Raw genomic sequence first — 19,695 nt, forward strand, 5'->3', positions numbered from 1 at the left:
TTTCCTTTATCTTTTTCTTAAAATAAAAGAATGACCTTTTATCATAGGCCATTTCTACTTTAATATGTGTAAATTATTTGTCAATACAAATGAACAGTTGTCAGAACACGGATTTAAATACCTTTTATCACTACGTAAATTCAGTTCTCAATGTACTAGAAATATTCTGGTTCTTTATACCAGTATATTTTCATTATAAACGAGTTATCTGTTCTGCATCATAGGATCTTCATTGATCGTCATAAACACTAGAAGAATTCTGTGCAGACACAGTGACCGCTTTAGCCGTTACTTTCAAGAGTTCTTTTCATCAATATATCAAAAAAGCGTATAAGTATAGAGAGAGCGGGCTTTGTGGCAGCCCTTTTCAGCTATTGGCTTTATTATGTCTCTTCATGCCGATTGTGTAGATCAGCTGTCCATCAAGCCCATGGCATTTTGAGGCTGGTTCCTGAAGTTAAGTGGGCCACTTACCATCCTGTTATTCTTGTGTTCTTTTTTTATGATCATCATTAGCAGAGCCTGGAAGCTACCAGTGGCCGTCCGGTAGCAACTGATCTCTCCCATGGAAACTATAACATCACATAGCTATTGGGGCTGATGATACATGAGGGTTCTAACAGATACCCCCAACCTGGATTTGACTCTTGATAACCACTCCTGCAACATGATATTATAAACATATCCTTTCTTCAAAAGCAAAGAAAACCTGATACTGCACACAAAGAAATAAAGGGCAGTGAGAATTTGAAGAACAATGCATTATACAGGTGTGGACTTTAAGGCTACTACAGCAAGACCAAAGAATACGATCACAAAACATTATCTTGTGCCATCACTGGTAGGGATCTCTCCCTAGGTTGTCCAGTCCATCTACCCCTACTCTCTCTACCATTTCTTGCATCCCCACTTCCTCCCTTTCTCACATTCTCTCAAACCATATTGTGGTTCATTCACCATTTCCTCACCCCTCCTCTACATTTATCCACTGCAACCTACTTTACCTTCCTTACACCCACATTTCCCCATAGCAAACGCACCACCCACACCCTTTCTGCGATTTAATGGTAGCAAGCCTTCTGTTCCATCTTTGTCCATTCTGCAAAACCACATTCCCATAAAAACTTGTCCACTTGAAGAGAACTTGAAGAAGTATTCATTGCCTCTCCTTATCTTCTCAACTTGATCTTGGCCAAGTCCCTTGGTTTTGCCAACATTCACCTAATCTTTAAAAAATGTTTTACTCTTGATCTTCCTTGCACTACACGGGAATCTCTCAAACAGCTGTCATTCACACCAATATGTGTCATTTGTGGGACTGACTTAGTAAGTCTTCATTTTATTTTATAAATGTATGTTTTGTTAACGTTTGTCACTAGTAACACATTCTTTCATGTCTATGATGCTACCTTGTTGCCATGACCATCACTCTGTGTGATGATGCATTTAAGGACCTACCTTAATGGTGCCCGATTGTGTGAACAAGGCGGCTTGTCTGTCGAAACGCATCAGGGTCTCTTTGAAAATAAACTTTGGTGTTGGATTTAAAAAAAAATAAAAAAATGTTTTACTCCCATTCCCAACCATATTTTATACACTTCGATTCTTCCTGAACCAAAGCGAGCCTTATTTCATTCCTCATGAGAAACTGTAAGCATTCGTTTTCCAGTGCATCTTTGAAGGAAAGTGACTCTCTTTAAATGGTTACCCCCCAACTTTTTGTCAGATACCTGATGCTAACTTGACTGAGTGTGTGCTGGGACCCTGAAAACTAGGCCCCAGCACCTGTGTTCTTAACCAAAACTAGAGCATTTCTCCCTCAATAGGCACACCTCTGGCCCACTTATAAGTCCCTTGCAACGGGTACCAGGGGCCTTCGGACCAGAGAGGGTCCCTTAGGGCTGGAGCATGTATTGTTACCCCAAAGGACCCCACACCTAACATTTATACACTACCATTGCAGGCTATGTGTTGTAGTGTGGTTAAACTAAGTTGACATTGCATGCCTCCCTGGGTGCCAGTCCTACACACCACTGCCTGTGACAGAGGTAAGTCATCCCTCTGGCAGGCCTTTCAGACCGAAGGCAGGGTGCTCTATACTGCAGGTGAGGGCATAGCCGCATGAGCAATATGCCCCTACATTGTCTTAGCTCATTCTGGGACACTGTAAGTGCAGTGAAGCCATTTTGAGTACATGGGCTGGGATTTGTCAACACAAACTCCACAGCTCCATGATGGATTTACTGAAGACTGAGAAGTTGGTATCAAACTTCTTAGCATAGTAAACCCACACTGATATCCGTGTTGGATTTATTATAAAATGCACTCTGAGGGCATCTTAGAGATGTCCCCTGAAATCGAGCGACTTCTAGTATATTGGCTGACTGGTCCCTGCCAGCCACCCACCACCAGAAAGGTTTCTGACCTCATGGGGTGAGAGCCTGTGTGCTCTCGGAGGTCAGAAATAAAGCCTGCTCTGGGTAGAGATGCTTATCACTTCCCCCTAACAGGAACAGCAAGACTTGACAGTGAGCCTCAAATGCTCCCACCTTTTGTTATGCTGATTTGGGAAGCTCCATCTAGTGGAGATTCCCGCCCCCTGTCCTAACCCACTTTTTGGTGGCAGGGCAGGCAGGAAAACTATGTGCGGAGTAGGAGTGTCCACCTCACCCTGACAAACCACTAGGGATGCCGAGACCTGAGGTGAGCCCCTCTCTTGAATGTTCTCCATCGTTGTTTGCAGAATTAGGCCCACTAGGAATAGGGATGAGCCCCTCTCCCCAAAGGGAGGGAGCACCCAAAGGGTGTAGTCACCCTATGGACAGTAGCCATTGGCTACTGCCCCTGACCCAGTAACACCCTTAAATTCAGTATTTAAGGCCTTCCCGGAACCTTGTCCCTCAGATTAGACGACCTACAAAGAAGGACCGAAGAGGCGTGCAGCAGTGGAGTAAAAGCCAACTGGCTTGGCCCCAGCCCTACCGGCTTGTCTCTTCCTCCAGCAACCCTTCTCCAAGAAACTGGCGTGGCCCGCAGCCAGCAACCTCCAAGAACCCCGGAGACCTGCACTGTCTTCAACAAACACTCTTTTCTCCCATGGACACCGGATTTGTCCAGAAAGAAAATACCCTCAGGACTCCAGATCCAGGTAGGTCTGCGACCCCTGCACCACTCTGGACCTGTTGTCCTCTACCTGAGTCCAGGTGTCCTACTGACCCAGTGAAGTCTCCTCTACGATCCTGACCTGGGATCCAGCGTTCGACGTCCTATCCTAAACTTCTCCACATTGCATGCTCAACTTGAAGGTACCTCACCCCACACGATCGCAACCGGATTCGGTGTAAGAAACCAGACATCTAAAGACTCCCCTGCACCCGCAGCCCCGAGGCCTTGGAGTGCCCAACTGAGTGTGTCCCGGCATCCCCTCACTACCCAACTTACCTCTCCAGTCGTTGGATTTCTTCAACCAGTCTTCTGATCCGAACTTGCAGCAGATTTTTCCAACCGAGGACCTCCATTGATTTTTACAGGGCACCTGACTCCTCCTTTGCATTCTGCACCCAGCCTCCCCAGTGCTACTGGTGGTGCAGTCTCAGTTCTATTTGGTGGCCCCTCCAGTGCTGACCTCATCCCCCATAGCCTGTTTTCCAGACCTGTGTTCCTTACCTGCAACCAGTGCCTCTTCAAGGTGCCCCCAGCCTCCATAGGATAACATTGGGCCCATTGACCTCTGCACCTGGCTGCCCCAGTGCCGCTGATTTTGCAGTACTTACCTTGGCCCGACTCTTGCCCAGTGTTGACCAAAACCCCCGGAGACTGAATCTGAAAGCAGTTTATTTACCTGCAAGTTACTTACCTGTCTTTCCTCTCATATGATTGCATTGGTCTCTCACTATATTGTGCTCAGTGTTGATCTTTTTCAACATTGAAAAGTATCACATGCACATATAAAGTATTGTATCGATTCTATAGAAACCTTTTTGCCAGCAATAACTTGAAAGTATTGCATAATTGAAAAGTCTACTTACCTGTCACTGATTTCAGGTTGGTTCCTAAATTAAAAGTAACTAAAGTAATATTTTTGTACAAAACATTGGCCTGGAGTTAGTCATTGAGTGAGTGTTCCTGCCTTGTATGAGTAAGTAGACCAAATGCATTCACACTACCCTCTGATAAGCCTAACTGTGCTGCCCAGCTACCACTAAATTGAGAATAAGGTATTTTCTACTTTATCCTCTGCTATACCTTTGGGGAGTCCCTGGACTCTGTGCACACTATACTCCTTTTTGATATAGTATATACAGAGCCAGCTTCTGTCAAATCACTCTTGAAGCAATCGGCCTCATCCAGCGTCCAAGGCTACCTCAACAAGCAGACTATTTGTACATTCTACCAACCAACCGCGTAAGGTCTTATAGTCTGTTTTCAGTGTGAAATTCCCACCCCACTAGTAAGTATGGACATTTTAAGGTCCCTAAGCTGCAGAAAGTGTTTCTTTCTCAGTCACTGAATAATTACGTTCTGCATCATTCAGTAAGAGAGGTGCCTCCACCGGCTTCTCAATACCGCCTGTTATCTTCAAAAGTACTTCTCATGCCTCGTGTGCACTTGCATCTACCGTCAATACTTTTAAGGTAATATCAAGCAAACACAATTTCCTAGCATTTGGAATTTCCTGTTTGATTACCTTGAAATTGCTCTCATGTTCTTCACCCCATTTAAGCTCCTTTCCTATTCGCAAAAACTCTCTAAAGGGCTCGGTCTTCTCTGCAAATTTCTTCCCAAATTTTGAATAGTATTCTAGTAATCACAGAAGGGACGTAGCTGCTTCTTAGTTTGTGGAGATAGTGCAAACCTGATACATTTTACTTGGCCTTCCCTAGATTAGTCTTCTAAACAAGAAATTGTATGCACCAAATACTAATTTTTTTGTATTAGAAATTGTAATTTTTCTTTACGCAAACTTAACCCAGCTCCTTTCAGTGCATTCAAAACATCTTCCAGTGCCTGGTTATGTTCCATCTCCGACACCCCCAATCTCAGAATGTCTTATTGGGAGCAATGTATATCGGGGTCCCCTTTAGGTAGCTGGTCCATCATACTATTGAAATACTCTGGCTGCCAAAGCCAGTTCAAACGGCAGCCTGGTAAACTGATAGACTCAGTCTATTGTGATGAGTGCTGTTAGTGTAATTCAAAAGTAAAATATTTTATTAATATTCATTAATATTCAGGAGAGGAAAGCTAACCATTACAATATTCTGATTGAGACTCCTGAGGTGTACTCAATCACAGATGCCTGTCACCCTTTCAACTTGTTCTGTGATAACTGAAGCAAGCCATTCAGAAGTTTCCACTGCTTCAATAATTCCTTCCTTCTGTTTCCAATAGCTTTCTTCTAACCCCTTACCTCGCCACAAAAAAAGCCTTCTCATGGAATTTTTTAAGTGGTATTGCCCCCTGTTTAAGCCTGAACTTGTACATATAACCTTTTATTGCTCTATTTTTTTTCTTGCGAAATAGCGCAAGAGATTGTCCATTACTTCGCCTCGTTGTACAGTAAACTTCCTACCTAGGATACAAAACGATATGCAGTACATACTGTTGTATTCAACCAAGTACAGCTGGTCCACTATCAGCTACATAAGGTTTTCCTTGCGACTCTCTACCCTTAAAATCAAATCTTGAATGCATAAAACCCATTAGATTTATTTTCTCTCCACCATAGCCTATCGGGTATATGTCACTTTCTTCAGTTTAGGCTCTGGACACAATCCTTGAATAGACAATCTGGTGTAAGTATGGCTTTAGAACCTGGTCTACCACCAAGTTTACTTTCAAGTTGTTGACATCAAACATTGCTCCTGGGTCTGCTCCTTTTTGAATACTCCTTGCCCTCTATACATAATATACGGATTCAGACCAACTCTTCTATAATAGCAATTCGTTCCTCTACTCATGTTCTTGCACACCCTAGTTATATGACCCCTTTTCTCACAATTTTAGCAATCCTTATCTCTGGCAAAACATCCTTTGAAATCTGCTGCTTGTATTGTGCTACCACACCTGTAGCAACCCTTAAAAATCACATTTGAATAGGAAGTCCTCCTGCAGTAAAATTTCCCTTCTCAGCAATGATTTTTCCTTCGCCTTCTATAGTTTTTTTTTTTCTGAAGGATACTTCTAACAATAGATTCGACACCTTGTCAGACTGGTTCTGTAAACTTTAAAGCAGTACTTCTGCATGCTGGTAGGTGATGTCATGCAGCTCTGCATCAACTTAGTTCCACCGTGGAAGTGACTAGTGGAGCTGCAAATAAGCAGTACCAGTGTGCGCTGACATCGGTTTCTTTATCGCATCTTCAGACGCTGAACTTGAGCTTCCTTTTGGGCTTTAAGAACCTATTTTCATCAAACCTTTTCAAGTGTGCAAGGGAAAATGGCACCGCCTGAGAACTGGGCTCAAGCCAAGTAGGAACTGTTGCAAACAGATGTCTGTGATGGACGCTCACAAAGTTTCTTTTGTGCCTGAGGACTGAGCACGATTCCAGGACCTGTAATGACTGCCAAATAAATCCAAAGAACATGTAGAACCTTGAGGCCGAACTTTACTCTGCTAAGCATAAGATTTCATGCCATGACAATTCAAAATTGAATGGAAGGTCCCGTTCCTGCTATAGATAGTAGTGTTCAAAGTCTTCAGGTAAGTCCAAAAAATAGCATAAGACGTTAGAGAGAGATTTGGCCCCTTTGCGCCATTCGGGCTCAAGGTGTCCAACATGCTTCCTGGTTTCGCTTCGATCTCCCTCGGAGCTGATTCTGAGTCTTGTCTTGATGGCCCTAGAGTTCCCGGGTCTGTCTACAATGTTGCTGCAAGTAGAGGCCTTCAGAGAGTCCATGCTTTGTATATTAGGCACTTTGCCTGGCCCCAACGATCCACGGGAGCCTCCAAACGCCATCAGCACTATCTGTGCCCCACGACGATGCATTTGGTTCACCACTGGCTCCGGTGGCGACTTTGATACTGGCACCACCCTCTTTGCCATTTCCAGGTACATTGACATAAAAACTGATGCCACCTTAGCAGGATTTGCGGGTTATTGTGCTATCCAACAGCATCCGACTTTTGCTAGCACGCATCCAACCTACAATCCTTCCGATTCGGACACTTTGCCCTTACTTTTCCAGATTCTGGTGTCTCTTCCCTGTTCCTGACTGGGAAAAGCACCTCTTTCGCAGTTGTGACAAGCAGCAGAAGTCTGGAGTCTACAGATTCCTACTAGGGGATGAAGACTAATGTTCTAACGGAGGTACTTAAGCCTGGTCAAGCCCCCACAGAACTACTTTTGCCATTTAATGAGGCCATCACAGATACCCTTTTGGGCATCTGGGTGAAAGTGTTCTCATCCACCTGTTATTAGGTAGTCCACTCGACCAGGCGACCCAGTCATTTTTACACAACATCATACACCAGAGTGTTCTGTGGCAAAGGTGTCCACTATTAAAGTTAACCCCAATTTGTCCTTCCCACTCCACCTGATCTGTGAGTCAAACAAAATGAATGTAAATATTTACGAGCTAATTTTTTCCTCTACAGTACTTGCTATGTGCTCAGTGTACGCCAGTTGCCATCTATGCTGCTACTTCCTTGCCCAGTGGAAAACAGTGGCACAAATTTAACCAGCAGTTCCTTATGGCCTGCGGGCGTCCCTAACCCAAGCTATCCAGGATAGATGTGAAGCAGCAAAATTTGCGATCCTCTCTGGCTTGGACACAACAGACTGCCTAGGTCAGGCAGTTGGTGCAAGTGTGGCACTTTGGTGTCTCGCCTGGATGAGGTCTATGGGCTTCTCCAGGAATGTCAAGCCATCCCTGTAGACATTCTATATGAAGGCTCTTACCTCTTTGGTGACAAAGCCGATTCTGCCTTGGAACTGTTTAAAGAAAGGACGGTCACATCACATTCCTTGGATCTTTCTGTCCCCACCAGACCTTTTCACCAGCAATTTCATCCTCTCCGTGGCTGCGGTCAGTGTTTTCAGTTTCACCAAGGCTAGACACCGCCACCAGACTAGCAGGCCTACCCGCTCTTTCGCGGTCGAGGCCGCGGTTCACACAGACAATGTCCAGGACAGAAGGGGCGATGTGCAGCACAATCTCCTGGCACATGTGCATCCGCAGCTGCAAAACCACTTTAGTTTGTCCTTGCTAGCACACAGCCACCCTGTCAGAGGCAGGATCTGCTATTTCCTACAACAGTTGCAGGCAATCACTTGAGACAAGTGGGTCCTCCAATTTGTACTCTCATTCCTTTCCACCCCACTACACCATCCACTACCATCATGGTGGATTACGAAGTACCACCTGTCCGTCTTGCAGCAGGAAGTCCAAAGGGGCCATTGAGGGTTTCAGCCTCTGAAGTTAGACTGGGTGTTATTCCTTCTACTTTCTTGTGCTGAAAAAAGACGCAAGCTATTGTCCTAAAATAGATCTTCACCCTCAATTCCTTCCTGCAGGACGGCAAATTCAAGATGGTCACATTAGCCCATGTGCTCTCTGCCCTAGACCCTGGAGACAAGATCTTGGCGTTGGAATTGCAGGTTGCCTATTTCCACATCCCCTTTGCTCAAGCCCGTAGGCGATATTTTCGTTCACCATTCCGCAGAAACATTTTCCGTTTTTATAATGCCATTTTTTTAGCCTTATTAGTGCTCTCTGGTGTTGACCATAGTGAATGGCGGTGGTCACAGCACACCTTCGGAGTTACCAGTCTTCCCCTAGCTCAATGAGTGGCTGCTAAAGGTGAGCTTGGCCTAGATGTTCGTCAATCACCTCCAAATGACGGTGAACCTCCTAACATTGTTAAGGTTCACTATCAATATGCTAATGTCACACCTGACTCCTTCGCAGATGCTCCTCTTCATTAGAGCTATTTAGATACAGTACTGATTTGTGTCTTTCCTGTAAAGAGGAGAGTTCAGGATATTCAGGCTATGATCATGTTTCAGCTTCTGTCCTGGATCCCAGTGCAGACTACTCTGAGGCTGCTGGGAGTATTGCATCCTGCTGGCTTAACATACCAGATGATTCACGAAGGCTCAGCAGCATGACCTGAAGTCCCAGGGGCGCAGCATAAGGGAAATCTGTTGGATAGTATCCAGGTTTCAGAGGCGACTGCAAAAGATATGCAGTAGGGGCTACTGGACTGCGATTGGGCCAGTAGCAGACCCACTCTCCCTACTTCACACCAAATCGACAGTGGTGAATGTTGCATCCATTCCTGGTTTGGAGGGGCCATCTGGGAGAGGTGTAGATGAGACTTATGGTCTCCATTAGAGACTTGACTCCACTTGAGTTTTTTGAAGTTGAGGTCAATTTGTTTAGCATTAAAGGCCTTACTTCCCACCATCAAAGGAAGGCTAGTGCAGATGCACAGAGACTACATCACTGCCATGTGGTACTACAACTAGTGGGGTGGGGTCATGGGCCTTCAGTCCTGTGCCAGGAGGCTCTACACCGGGAAGTGGCTGGACTGCCAGGGAATTTCTCTGGTAGTGAGCCATCTGTTGTAATCTCGAAATACATGGGCAAATTAACTCACCCGTCGATGCCTAGCGGATCCCGAATGGCAGTTGCACTAGGACATGGCGCAGGATGTTTTCCATCAATAGGTAGAACCCTTGCTTGAACTTTTTGCTTCAGCCGAGAACATGCAATATAAGCACTTATGCATGTTTACATTTCCAAAGTGTCTCTCTCTCTCTCGAAGACTCATTCGGATTAGACTGGAGCTCAGGACCACTGTATGCCTTCCTGCCGCTGCCTCTCAGGTTCTGAAGATCAGGAACGACCGGGTCAAGTCATCCTAGTGGCAGCAGATTGGGCCAAGAGTGTTCTACCTAGATCTTCTGGGCATGAGCACCTGTCCTCCTTCGGGAGCTTCTCTTCTTCCAGAAGGAGAGTGAAGTACTATACTGAGGCCTACACATACTCAATGCTTGTAGATGAAGCGACTGCAGTTGATCTACTTCAGCCTTCCTCCAGAGGTTGTCATTTTGGCGGGGAGGCGTCCCTCCACAAAATCTGTGTAGGCCAGTCATTGTGACAAATATGTGGCTTGGTGGATCACAAGACAAATTGACCCACTACAAGCCAAGTTGTCTGATGTTTTGTTGTTTTTGACCTTGGCCCAGCAAGGACTTGTTTTGGGCACTGTTAAAGGCATTTATCGCCAATGTACGCTTTTTTACGGTTGCCAGATTAGTCTTTATTTAAGTCATGAACTCCTGTTGTGATGAGATTTTCAAAAGGCTTACAGCACTTGTTTCCGCCAACACCTTTTGTAATGCCGTCGTGGGAAGTTTGAAGTTTCCAGGGTAGGAACATATAGTGGGATTCATGCAAGCCACTGAACAGTGGATTTGCCTGGGTTTTTAGGTTTCAGAAATGCTAGGTTTCATAGTGCTTTCTGGTCGCTGGTTGACCCAGTGCCCAAAACGTGCAGGCTTTCACCTTGGCAAGTGAGGAAATTGTTATTTAATCTGTCTGCTTGCTCCTACACCAAAACTACACCCAGAAGAATCCAAATTGCCTCTTGCTTGCAATGGGATGCTCTAGGCCTCAGGAGGGGCAGAAAGACTGTTTGGGCTCTTAGGGGTGGCGGCATTGCCCAGTAGCAGGATGGGCTGCCGCTACCCTTTTTATTGTGTGTTCTTTTTTTATTAGTGCAAACTACTTAAAAGACCGCAAAATGCTTTATAGGTTCAAAGACTAGTATAAAATGATCAAGTGATAGAAGTGACTCGTTTCTTGGTGGTTAATGCATTGTGATGTAGACTTCTTTATACGGGTGTGTCATCAACTCTTTCCTAAATTGAAGCAGTGTTGTGGCACATAGATGGGAAAGGCCTGCTGCCTTGGGTTTTCTTTTTTTTACACTTATTATTCTTAGCTTTTCTGTAATACCTTGCACTTTTTCTGATTGGTTTCATTTGGAATACCCAAATTTTATTTGATGTGCCCCTGGATCTCGTGCTCAAAGATATTCTCCCCTTTCTCCATTCAAACAAAATATCCATAGTGAAGAAGAAAAAGATGCTTACCTGTGGTAACAATATTTCTAGTAGATGCTCTATCTACTTGCAAATTCCTTACCAGTCAACTAATCCCGGATGTCATACTTAATCCGGAAACTGCAAAGCTCTCATCGGCAGTATGGGGTGCTGGCTTCGTATCGACTCCAGAAGTGACGCCACCAAAGCCATATAGCACCCACCGCAGTGTAAATTCTGTTTCCATTAATTTTTTCCAAGTCTTGGAGACAAGTGAACAGACTGACATTGCTAGAGTAGTGCAGTCTCAAAACATATATTCTGGGATCCTATTAACTTTGCCTATCTGAGTATCCACCAAAATGATGATCGCATGTAAGTAACTTTTTCCTCTGATGGGTACTTCTACATGCGAATTCCTGGCCTGTAGAAAAGATTAGAGCCATACCCCATCTAGGAGTACGGTTGATGGAGGGTTATAGTAGAAAATCCTGCAAGACGGACGAACTACACTTCCCTAGCAAAGATTTTGAACATTGCGTTGAGGAACTATGGGGTGCATACCTGGTGGCGGCAACTCTGAAAAGGAAGACTGTGGCCCTGTAATACCCCATTAATGGATCCGAAAGAGGTGATGGATTCTGCTTGAGGGTCCGGTTAAGTTGTGGAACAGGTTCAGAAGATATACCACAACTAACTCTGGCTCAGGAGGATGATCCTGTGGGAGTCTCGGGTCATCTAGGTGACTTACCTGGTCCTTGCTTCATGTGCTTTCTAGGTTTCTTTTTCTTCGCTTCAGAAGAGTGTGAAGAGATACAACTGGACCTTTGTCTCCACCGACGATGACTCTGCTTGTCATCCCTGACCATCAAGAGTTTTCGCCTTTGGGTGCATCCTCTCACAGGAGGTGCAAGCATGAGAAACGCGTTGAGAACCTAAGTACCACAAGCAGACGGTGTGTTAGTCAATGATGAATATGTGTTCCTCACAATCCCTGCAAGGATTGAAGATTAAGTGATTAGGGGGAAGACATGGCACTACACTGAAATTTTGTATGAGTTAAACTTGTGACTCAGGAGAGAGAGCTCTGGATCTGAGTCAAAGGTGCAAGAAAAAGGGTAACTGTCCTTGTTATGCTGGGATGGGCGCTGTATGACTTGATGTCACATGACACCACTTCCGGCATCAGTACCGAAGCCAGCACCTCTCACTGGTGACAGGAGTGCTTTGAAGTTTCCCGTACCAGTCCGATGCCTGTGGTTATTCTACAGGTGGGGAATCTGCAGGTAGAAATATCCATCTGAAACAAGGTTACAAGAAGTAAGTAATCGGTAGGCCTCCCCTACAGACCGCTTTTTAGCCTACTGTTCGAGATCCATTGTAGACAATATCATTACTTATAGTGGGCCTGTGGCCAGCGCATTACTTTACCATTATTTCGTTTTCTTGTCATACTATTTTATTTGCTTCTTCAGTGTATTTCCTTCCTGCTTTTTGTTTGTCACTTGGAGCATAGAATCTTTACCAACCTTTGGATTAGGTGGCTTGTATATCACCACCCACCCTGCACTGGCGTGCTTGTTTTCTTACTCTACCTTATGTTAATCTTGTCTCCTCAAATACATGTGAGATCCGCGTTCCTCACCACTCCCCCAGCTATGTTCCATTGCTTCGATCACCCCTCCTTGCACAGCTTTTTTTATATTTATTTGCTCCGCTGGCCCACACCACTCCCTTTTGCTACATACTTCCCTGACTTTGACTTCTCCCCCATCATCTCCTTTGTTGCTCTCCCACGCTTGATTTTGATTATTTATAAAAATTATTTTGGAGGTCCCGCCAGCTCACTCCTATCACAAAACGTTAATTTGTGATTTAAAAAAAAAATAAAATAAAAATTATTCAGTGCTGTAAGATTGGCTTACAATATCTTAGAATGTTAAATGAAAAAAAAAATACAAAAGGTTGTGTTCGAATATATACTCAAATGTAGATCACATCACGTAGGCCGCCGTAATGCCATGATGCATACATGCCCTTGCATGATTATGCATACATGTAATTGCACTTTATTTATTTGGTGATGCAACACAGCATTGGAAAAGCAAAAAGCGCATCTTTTTGCTGACGTTGAACAGTATCGTCCGAAACATCGGCCAAACCAGTAGGTTTGGATTGGCAGCCAAAAGAGAAAACCTATTGACCTTGCCAGTGCTTGTTCCTTCTTGCACAGGACAGAAATCCACATAGCTTTGCCATATGTCTGTACAAATTCAACACCCTTGATTTCTGTCGAGGCTTTTCTTATGACAAAGATATTGAAGCTCTTCTTCATGTGGCCTTCTCCTTGCAGTTCCTTTTATAGACTTCTATGGCAGAGAGGTCGGGCCACCCTAGCGTGCCCCTGCAACATCGACCCCTTTAGAGCAATATGAAGAGAGGACAGATGTGTTGAAGTAGCTCAGTGGGTACAGATTGATGCACTCTGACCTGTTCAAAATGTTAGCAATGGGTCTCGTAGAACTGTTGCCACATTTATGCCTTGCTCTTTTCTTGCTTATTGAGGAGTTCTTTTCTTTAGTGGGTTTGTGAGACCAATTTAAACATATCTGCTCTGAGCTTTATATTCCTGAAGTTTAATGGGTTCGCGCTCACTGGCAATTGTGCATTTAATTCTGTTTTCTTGAATTTTCACCTAATGGCTGCAGGATATCATAAGTGTGATCCCAGTGAAAATTGAATGGGCATGAAAATGATTGCTAAATTAACTTTTTTGTTTTCCACAGAAAACATCCCAGAAAAGTGGACCCCCGAGGTGAAACACTTCTGCCCCAACGTACCCATCATTCTAGTAGGAAACAAGAAAGATCTGAGGAACGATGAACACACACGTCGGGAGCTGGCAAAGATGAAACAGGTAAACCATGGGATTGTATCTCTTTGGTGACAGGACTTCATTATGTGCCTTATTCTGTCCAGAGACTTTACAAGCTGTGTCAAAACCTTAGTGGTGGCAGTAGGTTTGATTTCAGTCGGTGGTCTGGGCATTCATACCTGCTTCAAGGAAGTAGTGACTTCTCACGTTGTTACCCCAAATAGGGTCTGTAAGTCAGAACTTTCAGTCAAAGGTTGTGCCCAGCTCCCACTATGGTCCTGGTTACACTAAGATCACTCATCTATTTTGTGTCTGCAGCACAAGTTTAAAATTCCTACAAATCCCATGCAGGTTCCCATAAGGCATAACTTACTGTATAGCAGGGTAGGTTCTACCATACACTGGTACATGTGTTGGTATGCGACCCTGCCAGGACCATTAACTCTTTAGAGCTTCACTTTAGCCTGCACAAATGAAAGAAGAGCGAGAGAAAAAACTATACTGATGTCATGCAGTACCCACTGCTTAATTTGGGCCTGTGTTTGCAGGTGGGACCCACCAGCACTCATTTTTAGGGACCGGATTTATTTTTCCTCAGCTGATTGATCCAGAGCAAGGAAGAAGAAAATACAAAAAGGCGAAAGGAGGAGGAAGAGAAAGATGGAAAAACAATGACAAAGGGAGAAAGCAGTGATGAAAAAAAACCTGCACGAGTGTGATAGTGGTAAAGAGTACCTGACGGTGAATGAAAGAGGCATGAGGTGAACTCAAGTATATGCCTCCTTGGTATTCAGCAACCCTGATATTTGGCGTCTGCGTGATTCTGAGACATCTTTGGGCACGGCACTTATTATTTAAAAAATAAAGCACTGTTGGTACCTCTCAACTACCCTCTCAGTTACAATTTTGCCTTCACAAGTATTTGCAGTTCAGATTCAGAAATACTTTACTGTTTTCCAAATTAAAAACCATAAAAGTTCACATAAATAAGTTTGCATTAAAACATGCTAAATATGCAACCATATAGTTAAACTGTCAAATAACATTTTTTTTTAAAACACTTCATTCCTGTGCCAAATTCTCACGTTGTTTGCATATTAAAATAGCCCTCCATAAAATTTGGATACAGCAAAACAGACTTCAGAGGAATGTATTTGTTGCAGAAAAAGTGACGCTGGTCTGCACTGCTTAAAATTGAATTTCCGCAATAGTGGCTTTAAAATTTGTTAAACGTGTTATTTCATAACATTAACAAAACAGAGTAAGCTGCAAAGTACATTGTTGCAAGACCCATCACAGGGACAGTTAGTTTGACAGACCAGTCATTTACATGAGGAAAAGAGATAAAACGATGGATTATATGGAGTCTAAAATGAGCCAGCACAAACCTGTGTTGAGGGTTGTAAACTTGTTCTAAATAAGGTTAAATATCATCCATCGGGTTCAACAGATTGTTTTATCTCACTCACCTTTACACTTTACTTTATCATCCTCAAACTTATTCAGCTCTAATTGTTTAATCTCCGCCTCAGAAATATCATGCAGGGAGGCTGGGTCATTAAAAAGGGATGGTCTTCCTACGCTAACAGAAATTCTTTATATATTTGATCCATGGTATTTTCAGGGCATAATCATGGGATAGGCAACTAGCAATTCTGTAGTAGGGGATCTCTGTGTATAGTCATAATCTAGTGAATAGTCCCGCCCATGTGCGTGGACCCCGGAGCAATAAAAAATAATCTCTAAAAGGTGACAAATCATGCAGACCTGCATACACCTTTAAGAGAGAATTTAATTTAAAGACAGATAATGCTGCCTATACCCACAGGCTACACTGTCCAGTACTTCAACTAGAATTCCACCAACATCCACAAACAGCACTGCCTGTCTAGTTTTTCTCCACATAGGAAAAAACCCTGCCTCTACCAGCAAAAGCCTCTGGAATGATAGAGAGGAAGGAGTGGACAGACAAGCCCCATAGGCTGCCATTATGTGGCTTAGAACAGGATACTGTGCCTTTAAGAAAACTTTCCAGATTTCCAGAACTTTCCCCAGTATCCCAGAATGCCCAGCAGGTCCCATTTACTTTCAGTTCTTTTTTCCGGCTCCTGCTAGCAGGACCCTGGAGCATTGAGCTCTCCCTTTTTCAAGGGTTTATTGGAGATTTTGTCAATTTTTGTCACTTTTTCAAGTGCTTAGTAGCTGGTACTGTCAACATGCCTGGCTTGTTTGACAAGTGCCCGGAATGTGGTAGAAAGAAGGCTTAAACTGATCCACACGAGGTGTGTGTATAGGTTGCCTTCCCCAGTCCCACGTGCCTGAAGACTGTACCATCTGCCACTCGTTCTCAGCCAGGACCCTGAGGGACAGAATGAAAATCAGGCTTCAAGTTCTGGAGGAGAGAAGACTGAAGGCACCAGGTGGGTCTGGAGGGGCTGATTTGGCCCATACTGAGGCCTCTGGGGGGCTCCCCAGGGGCAGGAAGACCAGTAAGCGCTCCCACTCCCTGTCGACGGCGACGTCGAGGAGGATGACCACCGTCTGTTCGCCGTCCCCCCAGGGCTCTGGGGAGAAGCGGCGTCGACGATCGGCGTCGAGGGACCTGAATAGGCCGCCGTCGACTACATCGGCATCGTCGGCGACTACGCCGTCCTCGGCGCCGTCCAGCAGTCTGCGTCGAGATCAGACCCGGCGTCGGCGCTCGCCGTCGAGGGGAGATCGCCGTTCGCCGTCGATGAAGAGGAGACGGTCGACGCCGCCGCCGAAGAGGAGATCGGCGTCGAGACGGTCGAGGAGATCGCCGTCGAGGCGAAGGTCGCCGTCGAGGCGCAGGTCGCCGTCGAGGAAGAGAGAGTCACCGGACTCGGTGTACTCTGTGGTGTATACGCCTCCTCGGATGCCTCCGTCACCTCCTCCCCTCCCACCGCCTCCGACTCCTCCACCACCACCACCACCAACGCCGCCACCTCCACCACCACCGCCTCCACAGCCGTGGACACTGCCTCCGCCGCCCCCACCTCGGTCGCTGCCACGCACTCCAGTGGGACCGCCGCCGGTTCCCCCGTGGTCGGTTTCCCTTCCGAGGTACCCGACTCCGCCGCAGGGAACCCCGAAGCCACGACGCCCGCGGTCGCCGGGACCGGCTAGACCGGCGGACAGGCCGAAGCCGAAGAGGTCGCGCTCCCGCTCTCACAGGAGGAGAAGGTCACGGAGCCGTGGACGGTCATCGTCGGACTCAGGACGACGCCGTAGGAGGCACAGGTCCAGGTCGCACACGCGCTACTCGACCAGAGACTTTTCCCCGACGCTGTCTGACTCACCGGGGACTAGGGTGTCTCCGGTGGACGATTTGGTCTCTTTCCAGGAGGTGCTGTTGAGAGGGGCAGCAAAGTTGGGTATCACGGTGACGGTTCCAACACCCACGACGTCCGTGATATTCAAGACGCTTCATAAGAAACATCTGTCTCGCCCTCTACTGCCTCTTGTACCAGGACTGGTGGAACCCGCGTTGGAGCTGTTCCTCACTCCCGCAACGACGAAGGCCGCCCCCTCCAGGCTCATGAAAAAGTATAGGGCCCCGGAGTCGGACCCTACCTTTTTGAGTGGACCCGAAGCCGGATTCGGTCATCGTGACGGCGGCGAGGAAGCAACATGCGACCGCCCCTTCGTCGACGGTCCCGCCGGACAAGGAAAGCCGCTGGCTGGACTCTGCGGGCAGGAAGGTGTGTGGGACCGCCGCCACCAACATGAAGTCGGCGAGTGCAGGGGCTTTGTTGGGCCGTTACGACCGGGCCCTGTGGGAGTCCCTGCAGCAGTATGCGGACCTGCTGCCCCGGGACAAGGAGGACTTCTTGGAGACAGTGCGCGAAGGCATGCTGGTTTCTAATCAGGTGATCGGCGCAGCGGCGGATGTATCCTTGCTGGCCGCCCACGCATACTGTCATGGCATCCACCAGAGGCGGCATTCGTGGCTGCGACTGACGTCCCTCAAGCCAGAGGCGCAGCAAAGAGTGGCCAACCTGCCCTTCTCGGGGGAAACCCTGTTCGGGAAACATGCGGATGATGAGATGGCCCGCATGAAGGCGGAAACCCTGACGGCCGTCGGGTCCTAGAAGGCGGAGAAGAAGAAGCGCCCGTTCCAAAGGCGGTTCGGGTCTTCGGGCAGAGGGCGTGGGCAGGGTTCGGGACAGCAGCAGCAACAACAGCAGCAGTTCCGCAAGCCCTTCCAGAAGCGCCAGAGGGGTAGAGGAGGCCAGCAGGCTACCACCACTACCAAGGGCCCGGCCGGGTCTCGGCCCTGAGCGGTTACTTCCCCCTCAACCGTTACCCACTCCAGTGGGGGGAAGCATTCAATTTTTTCCGGCAGAGTGGAGAAAAATTACTCAGGACAAGTGGGTGCTGAATATTGTTTGCAATGGATACATTCTTCGGTTTATCACCCCGCCTCCAGCGATTCCGCCGGTCAGCTCTCGATTCCAGCTGAGAGAGCTCCAGGCGGAGGCAGACATCTTGTTGAGAAAAAAGGCGGTAGAAGAGGTACCTCTGTCTCAAAGGGGAAGAGGTCTGTACTCTCGGTTCTTCCTCGTTCGCAAGAAGGACAAGAACGAGTTCAGGCCCATTCTAGATTTGCGACAGGCAAACAAATGGATTCGCAGAGAGAAGTTTTGCATGCTATCGTTGCACCAGATTTACCCTCAGCTGCAACGGGGAGACTGGCTCTGTGCCATAGATCTACAGGATGTGTACTTCCATGTGCCCATAGCACGGAAGCACAGGAAGTTCCTGCGATTCCAAGTCGGCGCCAATCACTATCAATACACAGTACTGCCATTCGGGCTAAAGTCTGCGCCCAGGACCTTCTCGAAGTGCATGGCGGTGGTGGCGGCACACCTGCGGAGGAACAAGGTGTTTGTCTACCCGTATCTGGACGATTGGCTGATCAAGGCTTCATCCTTCTCGGAAGCGCATGATCACTTCCGATGGACGTGCGCTCTCTTGCAAAAGCTGGGGTTACACGTCAACATGTCCAAATCGGTCACGACTCCGGTCCAGTGCATACAGTACCTGGGGGCCTCCATCGATACGCGGTCAGCAAGCGTGTCTCCTTCGGAGGAGAGACGGTTATCACTCCTTCGGAAGGCTCAGGACCTCATGACTGCTCCATCGACGACCGTGAGGAAGGTGTCTTCTCTACTGGGATCGATGGCCTCCTGTATCTTCCTCACACACGGCTACACATGAGACCACTACAGGAGTGCTTGGAGGATCAGAGGGATCAGAGGACAGGCTCTTGGGACGACAGGATACGACTGTCGCTGCATGCTCTTCAGTCTCTGAAGTGGTGGTGTTCGGCGGAAAACCTCCTCAAGGGGGTTCCCTTCCACAAGGACATTCCCACGACGAGTGTAGTGACGGATGCTTCTCTCCAGGGCTGGGGAGCGCATTCCGGGGACTTGCAGATTCAAGGAAAGTGGTCTCCTTTGGAATCGACGTACCACATCAATTTCCTGGAACTCAGATCTGTCTTCCTGGCACTGAAGGCCTTCCTTACGTCCTTCCAGACCAACTCGCTGCTGATACAGACGGACAATACAACCACGATGTATTACCTCAACAAGCAGGGGGGGTCGAGATCGCGCACTCTGTCGCAGGAGGCACAGGCGATCTGGCGCTGGCTGCTGGCCCGAGGACTGACGATTACGGCCACGCATCTGCCAGGGGTGCAGAATGCTCAGGCGGACGCCTTGAGCAGGCTGATGCAGGAAAACC

General features: G+C 46.9%; 1 protein-coding gene across 1 annotated transcript in view; it reads left to right on the top strand.

Moving 5' to 3' along the window:
- Positions 1–19,695, top strand: part of RHOA (ras homolog family member A) — a 200,809-nt gene that overhangs the window by 120,838 nt on the left and 60,276 nt on the right. The window contains exon 4 of the mRNA XM_085625053.1: positions 13,838–13,968. Coding sequence (XP_085481179.1) covers positions 13,838–13,968 — 131 coding nt within the window. The remainder of the gene's footprint in view (positions 1–13,837; positions 13,969–19,695) is intronic.

Source organism: Triturus cristatus, chromosome 9 (assembly GCF_964204655.1).
Source record: "Triturus cristatus chromosome 9, aTriCri1.1, whole genome shotgun sequence".
NCBI lineage: Eukaryota > Metazoa > Chordata > Amphibia > Caudata > Salamandridae > Triturus > Triturus cristatus.